The following is a 17,265-nucleotide window of genomic DNA, read 5'->3' as shown; positions in this document are numbered from 1 at the left end:
AAATCACCCCCCCTCAGAGTGTGTGCGGGGGTAGAAACTATCGATTGAGACAAAAAAATGTTCTGACACCAGGCTTTTAACATGTTTACTGAGGATGTAAAGTGGGTGATTTTAACATGGGGGTCTATGGGGAATGCTGCTTTCTGACACCAGCCCCCAGAGGAAGAAGAGGGGATTGCAGTTTTTTGAACGCGGAAGTGAGCATCACTTCTCAGACCGACAACTGCCCCCTTGGTGCTAACCCTGGGCGGAGGGATACGTGAGTTGGTTAGGTCCAAATAAAAACTGTGTTTTTCCTGCACTTTGAAGGGCTGGAAAAAATTATATTATAGCGAACAATGGAACTGTGTATTTTTTTTTTCACATAAAACCTCTTTTAGGCCGCGAAAATAGGCCGTTTCTTTGGGTCCATTCACAACAATGCATGTTGTAAATCTCTGGGCAGGGCTATTATGGGCTGGCGTTGCTAACGGGAGGAGTGTAGAGAGTCTTCTACTGCAATTAAAGTACTTAGGGGCTATTTGTATATCACAACCCCACTTTAAAAAAATGCTACTATCCCTTTAAGGCTCTGAGGGAGAGAGTTGACCTTACCAAGATGGCCGCCGTACTGGCTACGCTTTGTCATTGGGCAGCAGCGGTGGATGAGTCATCAGTCTTCTTATATACCGGTATATCTCATGGATGTATTATATTGGTATATCTATGGTAGACCACACGGCTTACCCCGTACCAAGATGGCGGCCGCGTCGACGTATTGACAACCGTCGGCCTGAGGGGGGCAGCGCTGCCCCGTCTTGCTGCGCCCCCTCCCAGTAGAAGAAGAAGCGGGGCGGGATCTCCCGCCACATCCGCTCAGCTTTTTAAACCAGGGCGGGAAGCCGCGGAGCTCCACTGTGTCTGTCGCTGCGTCCGCTGCTCTAACTTCTCCTCTTTACTACAACCTACCGCTAACATGGTGAGGACCAAGGCCGACAGTGTTCCCGGAACATACCGAAAAGGTAACGTTACGACTTCACTACACTCCCGACATTTATTTATTCACCTATTTAGCGATTTAAAAAAAAGAAGCCATGTTTTTTCTCTCTCTGAGGAAAGCAGCTGTTTTGTGCCGCGGCGGATTCACATAATGTCGCTTTGTTGTGTTTTTTCGGCTCTAACTGTTCCTGTCCTCTTCATTAACACGGTCACATCGCGTTTTAAACCTTAAATCTACGTTTTAATGAGTGGTTTTTTAGTGGTTTGAACCTGTTTTACCGAGTATTAACGTTATTATTCCTCCTCCCGCCAACACGGTGCTGCTCCTCTTCCTCATTCCCCCTCTGCTCTCTGGTTTAGCATCCATGGTTAATAAACCTAAACCACCAACTAAACACAAAACAGAACACGTGTTGTCTGTATGAGAAGCCGTGTTGTCATGTGGTTTGGTCCTGGTCCGGTTCGGCTGACCCGGTTTAATCTAGTCTGGCTCGGTTCATCTGGAAACTGGCGCCAGATTTGAGCGCGCCAGATGATCCTCGACAAGAAGAACTTGAAATATAAAGTTTATCCTGTTTTTATAATCCAGATATATGTTAGATCTGACTTTATAAACTGGGTTTTATTCATCCACTCGGTCTTTTTCAGTGAATTCGGCCTTTAACTGTAGTCTGGACTGTCCAATTAACACAAAGACAGGCAGCAATGTTATAAAACAAACTTCCCTCAGCTTTAATGTTAAATGTCCATTCACACTGCAGCTTCATCTGGTTTAACAAACTCTAAAAACCTCGGTTTAATAATCATTTCCTTTATTTTTTATATATAATCTATATTAAACTGAACTCTGCTGTCATTCGCTCTGTCCCGGACCAGTTTCCTCACAGGTGCACCAAGCTCTTATCTCTCTCTGCTTTCTCTTATCAAGTCAAGACCAATTTTTATTTATAAAGCACGTTTTAAACAACGGCAGTCGACCAAAGTGCTGCACAATTATAAAAAATACAATATTGGACCATTTTATAATAAATAAAACAATATTATAAGATTTGAGCGCCTCGGTGTGGCGGCGCGCCAGATGATCCTCAACAAGAAAAACCTGAAATATAAAGTTTATCCTGTTTTTATAATCCAGATATATGTTAGATCTGACTTTATCAACTGGGTTTTATTCATCCACTCGGTCTTTTTTAGTGAATCCGGCCTTTAACTGTAGTCTGGACTGTCCAACTAACACAAAGACAGACAGCAATGTTATAAAACAAACTTCCCTCAGCTTTAATGTTAAATGTCCATTCACACTGCAGCTTCATCTAGTTTAACAAACTCTAAAAACCTCTGTTTAATAATCATTTCCTTTATTTTTTATATATAATCTATATTAAACTGAACTCTGCTGTCAGTCGCTCTGTCCCGGCCCAGTTTCCTCACAGGTGCACCGAGCTGTTATCTCTCTCTGCTTTCTCTTATCAAGTCAAGCCCCATTTTTATTTATAAAGCACGTTTTAAACAACGGCAGTCGACCAAAGAGCTGCACAATTATAAAAAAAAATACAATATAGTTAATCATGGACCCTGTGATAATGAATAAAACAATATAAGAGCTCAGTTTAAAACAAATTTAGACTAAAAGCAGGCAAAACTTGAGGCTTTTCATCCACTTGTGCATATGCAACCAGTAAATTTATCTTTTTTTTCTTTTTACACTGTTGAAATGTGGAAGGAGCGACTCAAAAATCAGAAATCTGTCATTGCAGGTGTCAGGATAATTTATGTACGGATCGTGAATGGCTCCTTGTACAAACAAGTCTGGAGCCCTGCTCTCACTGGTTTCTTTTTATCAAGACCAAGTTTATTTATAAAGAACCTCAGTCGACGAAAGTGCTGTACAATTATAAAAAATACAACATAGTTAATCATGGACCTTATTATAATAATAAATAAAATGATACAAGAGTAGAGCTGCAACAATTATCAATTCATCGAACAATAATCGATTTATTAAATTAATCGTCAACTATAGTAGTCGACAGCATGGTTGATAATCAATAATCGAATAATTAGTATTATTTTTAGGGGGAAAAAGGTCAAAATTCTCTGATTTCAGCTGCCTCTCTCATTTCTTTTTAACATTTTATTGACCAAACAACTGATCGATTAATCGTTCAACAGATGAATCCATAATGAAATTAATCGTTGGTTGCAGCTCTACAACATAGTTAATCATGGACAATATAATAATAATTATAGCTGCTGCGCAGCGATGGGTCGGGTCCGGGCTACTTTTGGGCAAATTTAGGCAATTCTGAGCAACAAACAGGAGAATAGGAAGACAAGACAGTTGTCCTTATAATGTCCAATTTGGACCAGTTGAGGATTGAACCCACAACCTCGGGAACCAAAGACCGTTGTCTATCGCACTGAGCTAATTGACAAGTGGCAGTTCAACAGTGGCTTCACAAATTGAGTAAGCCATTCACTGTCGTGTAGGCAGATTTGAAACCACAGTAAAAAGAAAAATCAGTTTTTGAGGTAATGATATGTATTTGTTAAACATCTACTGTGACTCTAAGATGTTAGGAGCCTTCGCACATAGTCCAGTCCAAGCTATTTGGATTTTTAAAATTAGAAGCTTGCTGTGGTGCCACCATTAGGACAATTGTCTTGTGTTTCGTGTTGAGGACATCTGACATTTTGATCTGTCATCATCATCATCATCACCCTTGCTGGGACTCGAACCCACAGCCTCTGACACCAAGAACCAGCTCCTAACTCACTGAGCTAATTGGCTGGTAGTGAGACCTGCTGTGTAGCTTCATTTATCCACTCAGTTGAGCCAGTGCCCGGGCAGCTGTTGTAAAGGCAGATTTCAAAAATGGTCAAAAAGTCAGAAATTATGTTATCTAAACAAAAATCTGTTAATACATAAATGGCATTTAGACAGCAAAACAGCTTGAGGACATGTGACATTTTGATCTGTCATCATCATCATCATCATCATTATCATCATCATCATCATCATCATCATCACCCTTGCTGGGTCTCGAACCCACAACCTCTGACACCAAGAACCAGCTCCTAACTCGCTGAGCTAATTAGCTGGTAGTGAGACCGGCTGTGTAGCTTCATTTATCCACTCAGGTGAGTCGGTGCCCGGGCAGCTGTTGTGATGAAATGGTCAAAATTTCAGAAATTCAGTCATCTAAACAAAAATCTGATAATACATAAATTGCATCTTGACAGCATGAAAATGTTGGTGATTTGTTTTTAATGATAAGTGTTTTGCTTCATAAGAGAAAATCTGATGTTTAAAAATTCCACACTCACATTGATTGCAGTTGTTCCCATGAGAGCAGAATTCAAAATGTTCTCAAAAATTCAGTTTTTGAATTAAAATTCTGATATTTGCCAAACTTCATTAACCATGACTCCAAAATATTCTAATTTTTTTTCAGGAAGTTTGAAAATGTATTTAGCAAGAATTTGATGGTATATGTTTACAGTAGTGTTTACAGTCAAACGTTTTCATGCACTGTAGGCTCAATTTTTGCTTAATCAAAAATCCGAGAAACAAGTTTTGTGGAGGACAGTCAGGAGATGCTCTGTAGCAAGTTTGGTGACAATTGAGCAAAAATTGTGGGAGGAGATACATTTTAAAAGTTTTACAGTTATTGAAAAAAACAGAGTGATGGACTTCATAATTTGTAATGAGTTTAAGTGGACAAAAGTTTCAGCAGTATTGAGGCTACATTGTGGTGAAGTTTCAACACTGTAGCATCTACCGTTGGTTTGGTAGGAATTTTTAAAGTTTTTAAATTTAAACGCTTATTGTGCCCCCCCTAGGAGGAGGGGGCACATGTCCTTGGAGTTGAGTGAATCTGGCATGGGGTCGGATGTTTCTGTGAAGTTTGGTGAGTTTTCGCCCATGGGAAGTATGACTTCCTTGGAAGAAGAAAGAAAGAAAGAAAGAAAGAAAGAAGAAGAATTCCTAGGAATACAATAGTGTCCCGGCAGCTTAGCTGCCCGGACCCTAAATAAATAAAACAATACAACAGCTAATTTTAAAACAAATTTATTGTAAAGAAGAAAGTAAAAAAGAGAGAGTGCCAAGATAACTGCGTCAACGCCAAAAAGAAAAGATGTGTGTTTTAAATTGCTCAGCCGATTGTGCAGCTCTGACATGTAAAAGAAGGTTCAGTCACAGATGCTCCAGATTCATTTTTTATTTTATTCTATGTTTTGTTTCATTGTCTGACTTCTTGTGTTTTTTCTTTGCAGCTGTTGCAGCTTCTGCTCCCAGGAAGTCTCTGGGCGCCAGTTCGGCCAACTCAGCGGCGTGCAGCAGCCAGACCGCCACCCCGGGTCAGTCAGTCCTTCTGTCCACTAACACTACACACTAGACACTAAACCACTTAGGGATGCACATTTTGAATTTTTTCTCTGACCGATAACTGACGCTCGTTTACCGATTATTAACCGATAAGATTAAGATGCTTGCGGCGCACGGCAAAAAAAAAAAAAAAAATTATCGCTCCAAATTATTATTATTATTTTTTGCCGTTAAATACACACGTGCGCCGCGACAGCTGATCAGTGGCTCTGTCTCAGCTGATCGCCCTCTGGAGGTTAGATCGTCCAATGTAGAACTGTTTTTATAAAGTGCAGCCAAACACCAGGCTGAAGGAGCAGCAGAGCTCCTCTGACAGCTCCTCTGTGGAGCTGCAGGTGAACAGGCTGGAGAGCAGCAACGTCCTCGTCCTCTTTTTTTTTTTTTTTTTTTTTTCCAGCGCCGTAGTTACAGGTGATTCACATCTATGTCCGTGTAGCTACATTTATTGTCTGATCTTCCTTCATGGGGGCTGCTGCTCATACTGTCAGTCCTCCTGTGGAACTTTTTGCTGTGAAATATGACTGAAGGCAGTGAACTCTGCACGTGTCGACACGCCCCCATGAGCTGACCACATAAGGAGCTAATAATAATAAAAAAATAACCGATAGTATTAATCGGTCAAAGTTCTTGTTATCGGTTAACGGTTAAACGGTTAATCATGTGCATGCAGAAGTATCGAGACAAGATGTGTCGATGCCTCGCTTCACCACGCTAAAAATCACGTGACTTTCCAAATGAAGCTTCATTACGTCACACGCGGGTCGACCATATCGACGGTAATTTTTGGATTTCAATGTTGCATATCTTTATTAGCCTCCATACAGCCTACATGTTATGAAGACACAATCACATTATAAACCAAGTGTAACAGAAAAAACTGTCACATGGAACCTAAATTGTTACATACACCACAGTTCATGACACCTTGCCCTTTATTGTTAAAGGTTGACCAGCAGATGTCGCCATACTTAATTGTATCAAAATACTTCGAAACACTGAACTATTTCAACACAACTGCTTCATATTGATTCAGTGGTTCAGAAAGCTTCGGTTTAGGGATGTCACGATTACTTGTTTTCACAATTAATCGTGGTATTAAACGCCACAATTAATTGATCGTAAAGGTTCCTAAATACCGTTACTTTCACAAAAATTTGATGTTGGAACCTTATTGGCAAATGTGTGCAAAAATAAAGGTAAATTCTCAGATACTGGTCCATTTAACTAATGTAACACTGAATTGGTAGGAATTTAAATGTTAGCATGTCATTTTTAATTTAAAAAAAAGCTAAACAAAACAAAAAAGGATTAAAATAAACGCAAACATTTGGTATAGATGACAATTTATGACCTTAATATTTCAAACATTTCCCCTGGGGGTTAAGAATTGGTCATATATTAATAGATACTTGAAATATATATATATTTTGACTATATTTGATTTTACACATTCATAGTGTTGTGAAATTAATTAATGCAGAATAATCGTGATAATCGTAACACCGTGATTATTTCTCTGACAATAATCGTACCAAGAAAACTTATAATCGTGACATCCCTATCCATCACTACTAGACACTAAACTCCTCACGCTGCTCAGCTCAGCTCATGGTGTTTCTACTCTCTCTCCGTTCACAGCCAAGGGTAAATACGCGGGTGGGAACCCCGTGTGTCCTCGCCCCACCCCCACCTGGCAGAAGGGCATCGGGGACTTCTTCGGCGGCCCCCCCAGGAAGCCGGAGAAGGAGAACCAGAGACCGCTGGAGGTGGAGGACGACGAGGAGGCCGGGGGCAGCGGCATGTCCAAGGCCAGCAGGAAGTACGTTACGGCTCATTGGTTTCATACAGCACAGATACAGACAGACTGCAGAACAACAATACACTCATTCACATGAATTGCAGATCATACAACATAAAATATATAGTTGGGACTACAATGAGAAAAGGAAGAGAGAGAGAAAATAAAAGCATTATGTGACTTATTATTGGTGAAGGAAACAAGATAAACAGGTGATAAATCAATTTTGGGAAAATTAAGACCCTTAAAAAGTATTAAAGTCTTTTCACGACTTTATAAAGTCTTAAATTTTGATGGTATTTTTTCTGAATTAACTGTCCAAGAGTTTGAGTCCTAAAAAACATTGTAAAGGTGTCTGAATTTATTCATTTTATTAAAAACCAAAGATGAACCGGTACATAAAAAAGAAAAGAAGATTGTTTTTTGAGTGGAGCAATGTTTTTTTGTTTTGTTTTTTGATAAAATGTGCCTTTTTATTTATTATCCCAACCTATTTTGAATTCTGTTGTATAGTGGTCTATAGTCTTTATCACAAACTAAAACTGTTAAGTTAAAAGTGTCACTGATGTGAATGGTTACAGCTTGAAGCGACAGTGAGGTATTAAAAAATATTGAGAAAGTCTTGAAAAAGTCTTAAAAAGGTTTTAGAATTACCTTAAAGATTCCTGTATATACCCTGAAGTTGTCATTGCCCTTTAACGTAGCGCTGAGGCGTTCCATAGGAAAAACCCAGAATATTTACCGCTCTGTACCACTCTGTGACCGAAGGTTTTTTTTTTCTTTAATCCATTGAAACAGAAAACATCTCCATCACCAAAAGGAGAAGTTTACTCATTAATGTAAAAACAGCTGTCTGCAGATAATAAGAGCTGCCCCTTAGGTATATTCAGAAGAAATGAGACTGTGTAGAAGATTGAGTTGAGCTCCGTAGTGATCTTTTTCCACTTATCCATCAAGAGACTCTGTCAAATACAGTGATAGTTTGTCCCTACCTCTTTTTTACACGTCACACATACAGTAGTTGGGAAATCTGTGGATTAATTTTGTTATCAGGAAGTACGTTATGTCAATTTGTCATTCAGATCTTCAGCTGGAGCGTCGTTCGTTACATCGTCACTAAATTTAAAAGGATGTTTAAAACTAATGTATTCAATAAACATAAAATATTAGGATAAAGTAAGCCAATTGATAGTATTACATCAAAGATTTTGCTTGGATTAAAATTTAGATTAAAAAAAAAAAAAAATCATAGTTCAAAATTGTGCCATCTCATTCTGTTTCGACAACTTTCCTTCTTGTAAATAGGGAATTACAAAAATAAGCTGTTGCTTCAGCCATACTTAATATAGAAATCCAAATTGTATATGTATATCATGTTCTATTGAATGAATGAATGAATGAATGAATAAATGACTACTACTTATCAGCAGTGGAGCAGCTGCTTCCTCACAGCAACAAATAAATATTAGCGTCATTTACATTTCTGCTTTTTATTTTATTATCTGAATGAAATCAGGACTTTAACACGAGCACGACTCCTGATGATCCTGTCAGTGCTGCTGGCAAAGAGTTAGTTTTAGAGCTTCATCAGCTTCAAGGAAGTTGTTTTATTCTCTTAAACTTATTTCCTTTTGCTCTGGATTATTTACAACATTTTTTTCCTTTACACTTGAGGAGCTCGACACACTTCAACATGAACACCTAAGAAGTGATGAACCTGCCTATGACACATTTGCATTGATGTATTTTATAACACATCAAGTTACAAACGAGTCAATGAGCTGCTGTTCCCAGTCTGGTCCATCACTCTTTAGATTCCCCTGGAAACACTTCCTGTGTTGTCCAGTAGAAACTCAGGTTGTTTAGGACGTCTCGACTGAGACTGACAGTGTCGAAGTCATAATACTGAACCCACTTTTAGCATATATTATCTAACTATTTTGTATTTTTATTAGTTACTTTTTAATATTTATTTACTTGTGCTGACTTATTTTATTCTTTTTGACAATTTGACTTTCTTATTGATGCACTGTTTCTCTTTAAATAGTTTTTTGAATCGCTGCACAGTATCTCGATTTTATTCACTCACATAAAAATGACAATAAAAGTGAAATGTGAACTGCCACGATCACGTTAACTCTGGTTAAAGTTTAACTTGAGTTGGACAGTAAATAATGACCTGGTTTCACCGGTGGAGAATGAATGATCCCCACAAACACACCACAGCTGGACTGATGTTGTAAGACTGAAGATGTGATGCTGTTTCTAACTGAATGTGTTTTTGTTGTTGCCTTCAGGTCCAGGCCGCTGCCTGCTGAGGATGAGGAGGAAGAAGAATAAAGATGATGATGATGATGAACAGCTCTGTTTGTGACCGTTGGTTCTGTTTCTGTTCATGCTCAGCGACATTTTAATGTACATCTGTATATAGTATCTGGAGAATTCTCTTTTGTATAGCTCAATAAACTTCATTTTTAATGTTTTTAACCTGCAGTCGTGTCTGTTCATTGGCTGTAAATGCTGTGGAGAGTAACATTAAATTTATAATGTTGTGTTTCTGGGTCATTAGAGAAATGTATGTTTTTAAATACAGAAACATGTGTCCCATTACTTCAGCAAATGTCATGATTTACAGTTTCTACCTGTGGTTAAACTTGAAGATAACAACTTGTTTAACAGTTGATTTTATGAATCAGAGTAAGATTAGGAGCCTATTATATATATGTTTTGTCTTTTTTTGTTGTTAATTTCTCCTGACAACACAGACAACATTTTTGACCAACATACATTAGCCTGTTAGTTCTTCATATATGACACCGTTAATGACAGTAGTCGCAGTGTAGCGTCATGACGTCACCCGCAGTGCACGGTCACGTCAGACGCTCGGACCTTCGGACGTATGCTGCGTTTGCTACAACTCGGAACTCAGAGCTTTCAGAACATATTTGTTATTTCTCTTCGATATTAAAGGTTGAATATGTAGAATATATATATATATATATATATATATATATATATATATGAAAAAAGCTATATTTTTTCAAAAATAATACATCCATGGGGCCTTTAGAGGGGTACAGAATGAAAGTATTGCTTTTCCATAAAAAAATTTTTTTTAGTCTGAATTATTATTTTTAATTTTTTTGACGGGCTCGACAACTGACTTTCTGTCAACGTTCTGTTTACATTCGTATATACCTGCCTGTAGCCGACATGTGGTTCAACTCTCCGCTGTTTTCCTGCCTCCTCCCGGTCGTATGCGTTTGTTTCCAACCAAGCCTTTTTAATAATCAATCGGTGGATCAATGGATTATCATATACTTGTTAGGATGGGTGTATTTGTGTAGTCTTATCTGTCATAAACACGTTTATCGTCGCGGACTTTCGGTGCCACGGAGCTCCTTTTTTTTTTTTTTTTCCAACTTGACGAGAGCAGTGACAGCGGAGGCTCTGAGGCTCTGAGCAGCAGCGGTGTGGAAGGCAGAGAGCCTCCACTCTCCCTGTAACAAGCTGCAAGTCATTTATTATGCTGTTAATGACGGTAAAAATGAAACATAAGGTAAATATCCTGCTTAGTTCTCCTCCTCTGTGTCCTCTGATCAGAGCGGAGACCCTAGCAACGGCCCGTTTTACCTAGCAACGGTCTGGCAATCGACTGCTGGAATTCTTTTTCTGTTGTTGTTCTTGTAATTCTACATAGTCAACCTTTAAATGATCTGTTTCATTGTTTTAAAATTCAATGTCTTTTTCTAACTGTTTTTGTTTCAATGTATTGCGCCGTTGAATGCAAAGTTTGTCCCAGTCCGCCATGTCTTTGGTTATTCTGGCGTGGTGCGTCTGCAACACAAATCAACAGGGGGAGAATCAAAGTTCCGAGTTGTCTTGAATGCAGCATTAACCGTCAACGTTCAAACAAAACGCGGTAATTTCTGATGTTTTTCGTAACGACGGTATTTTTTCCCCTGTTGCCTCTCTTACGTCTTCACACGGACGTAAAAAAATAGACTTTTTTTTTTTTTTACCAGACGGCGTAGCATAGCAACTTAACGATCCACTGTGTGAGTCATTAGCTGTTCCAGTTCCCGCCGTGATCCAGAGAAGCGGCTTTGGTCGCCTAGCAACAACGACGAGGAATAACGGTTTTCTTCACAGAAAGTTAGTTAAAGGCTCTTAGCTTTAACCGTTGTACCATTACTACTGAAGTAAGTAAGTAAACTTTATTCAGTTTTAGATTTTAAAGTGTCTCTGTCTGTGTTGTTTGATTTTATCACCAGCAAACAGTGAAGGTTGGGAAATGTTGGACCTTTGTCGACAAGATGAAGAGGACTAGCTAAGCTAACGTTAGTAGCTACAGAAGGAGCTCCCTGACATGAGAAGGTGAGGTGAGTACAGCAGCCTCCATTAGATTAAAGGGATATTTCAGCTTTTTTGAAGTGGGGTTGTATGAGCTAAAAATGCCCTTACGTACACTATCTGCAGTAGAAATAAAAATAATAATAACGTACACTCATGGTCTTCCGGACACTTCAGAAGTACTCACGGTATTCCGGACATTTGACCTTTTCCCGCAAATAAAATACGTCATACTTCCGGGTCACGGGCACTTTATGTCACCCTTGGTTCCGCCTCTTTTGTTCCCGACCACTGAGGAGAATCTACGTCCATCGTGTTTCTACCTATCACTGTAAGTTTCCACTGCGCGCCAATGACTGCACTGGTAGTGCCGGGGGGGGGGGGGGGGGGTTTGGAGGCCGGCCAAAGCGCAGCGGGGAGAGGCTTACGACTTCCACCTACCGGTTTTAAGACATAATTACCCACAGAAAAAATCACAGAACCGTGTTCCGGGTGTCACAGAACACCGAGGAGATCCTTTTATGTCATAACGTTGACTTTTTTAAGGGATTTTGACGTGTACGGCGGCACTTTGTCCGACGCGAATGTGCGCGCCAATTCATTGTTAACAGTTATCAAATAAAAAGTCCAGTTGCTACTTTACTACGACCCACAGGATGACCTGGATGACTGAGAACCTTCATGGACTTATCAAATAAAAATATATCAAAATATATCATTAACATTAACTGTGTCTGGTTGTGGTTTATGGCAGAAAATAACCATAATGTTATCATAATTTGGTTAATCTAACCTGAGTCAATTTAAATTAAGTTATTAACAATTAAGTTAAATTAAGTTAACAACAATAACATTAACTTAATGTTAACTAAGTTACTGAAACACTGTAAGGTTAACTGTTAACTTATTAACTTATCAAGTCAGGGGAACATTAAAAAAAAGTTGTCTGGAATGTTTTTAAAAGAACCATTTATTACAAATTATACACACAACTACACTAAATAACTATTTACAGAACTAAATAACTATTTACTATACAAACTATTTACAGAAGTTAACATGGAACAAAAAGAACAAAACTAACTATATATAAACATGCAAAAGAAAAATTAATTAATTAATAATTAAAAACTACATATAGGCAAAAAAAAGAAGAATAAATTGAACTATATAAACATGCAAAAAAAATACAAGAATAAACATTAGCATGAAGATGTGGGTCCTCTCCTCCTGTAGCGTCTGGCCTCCTCCTCTCTCCCCCACTGTAAAAGGCAAAATGACAGTGATTAACACATTGCACATATTTAATGTTACATTGCATAAAATCAATCAATATTAAATTTCATAAAATGCTTACAATGCAAAATGTGGACTGATGTGTTCTAGGGTCAGAATGTCAGGCAAGGAAGGGAAATATACAAAAGAGCAGCTATCAGAGGCAGTGTCAGCCGTAGAGAGGATGTTCACAAGGGTCTGAGTGACAACTGGTGGTCCCGGTTTAAGGCCCGTCATCCGGAGCTCCGGTCGAGGACCCCAGACTCCCTGGATAGGGCCAGAGCCATCGCCGCCACGCCGGAGGCCATCTCCCGGTTCTTCGACCTATATGAGAGGATGATGAATGCCTACAGTCTCCATGACAAACCCCACCAGGTCTGGAACTGTGATGAAACTGGTTTTGGTGACAAACCTAAGTCAAGGGAGAAGGTGATTTGCCAGAAAGGGAGGCGGCATGTGTACCGCCAGCAGACGACCACCAGGGAGCACATCACTGTGCACCTGGCGGTCAGTGCTGCTGGTACACATGTCCCTCCCTTCATCATCTATCCCCGGTGTCTTCCTTCGGTCGCCTACGCACTGGATGGCCCGGCAGACAGCCTCTACGGCTTCTCTGAGAAGGGATATATGACAGGGGATCTCTTTATGAAATGGCTCATTTTACCAAGCATGCCCCCAAGGAGCGTCCACTGGTGCTGGTCATGGACCAGCATGAGACTCACTGCAGACGCCCGGTGAACGATTTCTGCCGGGCCAACCAGGTGGAAATCCTGCTCCTTCCTCCACACACCACACACATGCTCCAGCCACTGGATGTGAGCGTCTTCAACCCCCTCAAGGCCACATTCAGCACCCTGGCCAGCCGTATGGGCCTGATCCGGGGCGATATGGTGGTGGGGAAGACCCACTTTTCGTCCGTGCTGAAGCACGCACACGAGAAGGCTGCCTCCTCCACCAACATCCAGGCAGGGTTCAGGAAGGCAGGACTCTACCCTGTCTCCAGGGAGGCGGTCGACATGACACAGGTTAGGTTTTGTATTTTTTTTCTCATGTTATGCAACTTAAATCAATCTGAAAAATACTATTTCATACTATTTTTACTATTTATTTTTTAACCTGTACAATTTATGTCTATATCTACCCATCTAGATTGTAAAGCTCGTACCCACCTCCTCTGCCGGTCCATCCACCTCCTCCACTGCTCCAGAGGCTGGCCTCCCCTCGACTTCAGCTGCTGGTCCCTCCTCTGCCAGTGCGTCCACCTCCACTGCTCCAGAGCCTGCTCTGCCGTCCTGCTCCTCGTCACCCCCTCCGGCTCCCTGCACTGACATCAGGCCGAGCTGCTCCCCCACCGACAGCTCGCCTGTGCCCACCTCCTCCACTGCTCCAGAGACCAGTCTCTCCTCTGCTCCAGCTCGCTGTGATGTCTGCCCAACCTGCAATAGGAGCACGAAGAATTATTTAGTGGAGTCTGGCCTCATCCCTCCTTCCCTGGCCAACATACTGACACCTACCTTTGGCTCCAAGGCCACACGCCGCCGGGTGCCACTTCAGGCTAGGGTCATCACCAGCGATGAGTATGTGGCTCATCTAGACAGGCTGGAGGCAGAGGAGAAAGAGAAGGAGCTGCAGAAGAGGAAGAGGAAGGAGGACCAGGAGAAGAAGAGGCTGGAGAAGAGGGTCAGACAGGAGAGGGCAACTGGCCAAAACCCTGCAGCTGGAGATGGTGGTTGCTGCGCAACATGTAGAGGGATGTCACCTCCGGGGTCAGACGCAGAGATCGACGAGTGGGTCCAGTGCGAGTTTTGCGAACTGTGGTTCCACCTGGTCTGCACCGCCCTAGAAGAGGTTCCTGGGGGAAGTGCTGTGTTACAGTCTGAGACACACACACACAGACACACACAGACACACACGCACACACAACGTTAACAACACACATCAAATAACATTAATGAATTGTTCAGTATTTGTATTTTTGTGTTCTTTAATTTGTTCATTGTTCATTGTTGTATTTTTTTTCTTAAATGTAATTTGTATTAATATGCTATGTTCACTATCTGTTCTCAATTAGCATTCTTTCAAAAAAAAACAAAAACTACCGTACGTTAAACATCTCTCCGTGTGTGTGTGCATTCTGTGCAGTGGTGGTGGTTACACTAACATATTACACTTGTAGTAACAGCATATAGTACAATATTCCATAAAATCAATAACATATTTAACATTTCTATGCTTAATTACACAAATTAGTGATTGATTAGTGACTGATATTTTTTTGAGACACGTGGACTTAACTTTTCCCTTTACATTCCGCACAGCCGTTTTTTCACCACATTGTTTTATCCATATTTAATGATTTAAAACTCGACATTAACTCCTCAGAAACTATATACAATATCAGATAGTTATTCGTTGAAAAAAATATATTTTTATGGTATTAAAAGTGCCTTTTCTTACCTGTCCGGAATAATTTCCTCAAAATGATTCGTCAAAAATCTGTCAATCAAACGTTGAAATACTCTTAAGACCCGTCCCCAAAAGCCGGATACGCCAATCAGGCATCTCGTTCTGCGCATTGATATGTTATGAGCCTTTTTACTGTGCTAGGTGGCTGCAAAGTGTCCGGAACACCGTGAGTCTACGTTAGATAAATAAAAGGTCTCTGCTCTCCCCCACTGAGAAACACCGGCGCATCGCGCTGCACCGAGACACAGGCAGTACACTGTTGTCAATGAGGGACAACTAATCAGCGTAGTTTCACCGCCTACGAGAAGTCCCGTCTCAAAATTATACACCAGTTCAGGAGTACGATTTAAAGCTGTTTGAATCAACGGTGTGTGGAAGAGGTGGAGTGATACAGCGAGTTGTGGAGCCTGTCTGTGTGGAGGAGTACTGAGTGAGTTGGTTAGTTCCACATTAAATAAACTTTTTTCCAACCAGCTTTTTACTTTAGATCGTACTATTGAACTGGTGTATTATTTTGAGATGGGACTTCTCGTAGGCGGTGAAAAGACACTTATTGATTGTCCCTCATTGACAACAGTGTTATGGATGCGCCGGTGCTTCTCAGTGGGGGGAAGCAAAGACTAATCCACTGCAGATATTATACTTAATGGGCATAATTTGTAGCTCATACAACCCCACTTAAAAAAAAGCTGAAATAACCCTTTAATATGTAGGTGAACCGTTGGAAGTCCAGGAACAATGGAGCTGATCCTGATCCATGAAGGACAATACTGAAGCTGAAGACGGAGAGAGTCCAGTCCACCGTCCGTCCTCAGGTCAGGCTGAATGTTGGTCAGTGAGTGTAGCTACTTATGTCCATCACCACCAGGTGTCTCCAAACAGCAGTAGACAACACAACATGTGTCTCAGGTGCACAAAGAGAGAACAAAACCATGGTTAAGATTACAAATTTATTGAAAATACATCAAATGTTTTTGATTTTAGCTAATATAACATCTGTTGGGTCAGATATGAATAAAGTGCTTTATTTTTTTTTATTTTTTTTTAGAATTTTCATATAAGATTCAGTGAAAATATCACAGTAATTTACAGTGTATGCACAAATGACAAGAAAATAAAACATGTTCTATATTACAAGTATGAAATGTGCTGGTATTAGACAATATACAGTGAATAAACAAAAGGACATGAAGGTAAGTGAACACTACAGGTCAGATATCAACAGTATCATTATGAACACACCAAAGGACAAGATGTTTTTATCTTTCTTCTTGAACATTTCTACTTTTCAATTTTTTATTTTTTATTTTTTTTTAATAACACAAAGCAGTTAAAACCAGAGCTTGAAATTAGTATGGTAACCTTCTCTTCCTGAAACTGTATCAAAGTCCAAGCACATCTTTTACAGCCATAAAGAACAATCTGTCCAATAAAAAAACCCATGTTTCAAACCTTTCAACGCCCATTAAACAGTGCATGTAGCAGAACAAGCCACTGGTGTCAAACCACTGATAATTTGTCCAAAAGCCAACAGCCCATATTGCAGTGACTTTTCACAGTAGCTTGGTGTATTATTCATCTGAAGATTATACTACAGTTTATATTGATAAAGTAGGTCTACTTGATTATTACAAAATATAGTTTTCCTTATTGCTGTATACATGCATAGTCAAACGCTTTCTGTGAGTTAAAAAAAATACACATGAATATTTTCCATAGAAATGTGAGTCCAAGCACAACTTTCACACGCATAAAGAACAACCTGTACAATAAACCCACATTTAAAACCTTTCAGCGCTCATTAAACAGTGCCTATAGCAGAACATGCCACTGGTGTCAAACCACTGATGATAAATTCCAACCGGTGACAACGTTACACAAACAAAGACCAACAGTCTATGTATTGCAGTGATTTATCAAATTAGCTTGGTTTCCTGTATTATTTATCTGAAGATTATATTACAATCTTTATTAATAACGTAGGTCTACTTGATTATAGGATTCC

At 40.0% G+C, this 17,265-nt stretch overlaps 3 protein-coding genes across 3 annotated transcripts in view; 2 read left to right on the top strand and 1 right to left on the bottom strand.

Annotated features, from left to right (window-relative positions):
* The first annotated feature begins 840 nt into the window (after nt 1-840).
* On the top strand, nt 841-9,653 carry pclaf (PCNA clamp associated factor). Its single transcript, XM_085780651.1, has 4 exons — nt 841-1,001; nt 5,257-5,340; nt 7,007-7,187; nt 9,464-9,653. The coding sequence occupies exons 1-4, from the start codon at nt 956-958 to the stop codon at nt 9,504-9,506; spliced, it is 354 nt and encodes a 117-aa protein (XP_085636777.1). The 5' UTR covers nt 841-955; the 3' UTR covers nt 9,507-9,653.
* A 3,346-nt stretch (nt 9,654-12,999) lies between these two features.
* On the top strand, nt 13,000-15,430 carry LOC146986636 (uncharacterized). The gene is made up of 3 exons (XM_085780516.1): nt 13,000-13,819; nt 13,944-14,655; nt 15,402-15,430. The coding sequence occupies exons 1-3, from the start codon at nt 13,445-13,447 to the stop codon at nt 15,428-15,430; spliced, it is 1,116 nt and encodes a 371-aa protein (XP_085636642.1). The 5' UTR covers nt 13,000-13,444.
* A 1,113-nt stretch (nt 15,431-16,543) lies between these two features.
* Nucleotides 16,544-17,265, bottom strand: part of LOC146986634 (protein NLRC3-like) — a 34,053-nt gene continuing 33,331 nt past the window's right edge. Inside the window, exon 9 of the mRNA XM_085780307.1 lies at nt 16,544-17,048. The gene's annotated coding sequence lies outside the window, so the exon portion shown is untranslated. The remainder of the gene's footprint in view (nt 17,049-17,265) is intronic.

Source organism: Trachurus japonicus, chromosome 6 (genome assembly GCF_045865225.1).
Source record: "Trachurus japonicus isolate A0001 chromosome 6, Traja_1.0".
In the NCBI taxonomy this organism is placed as follows: domain Eukaryota; kingdom Metazoa; phylum Chordata; class Actinopteri; order Carangiformes; family Carangidae; genus Trachurus; species Trachurus japonicus.
This window is presented reverse-complemented; position numbering and strand designations above follow the sequence as displayed.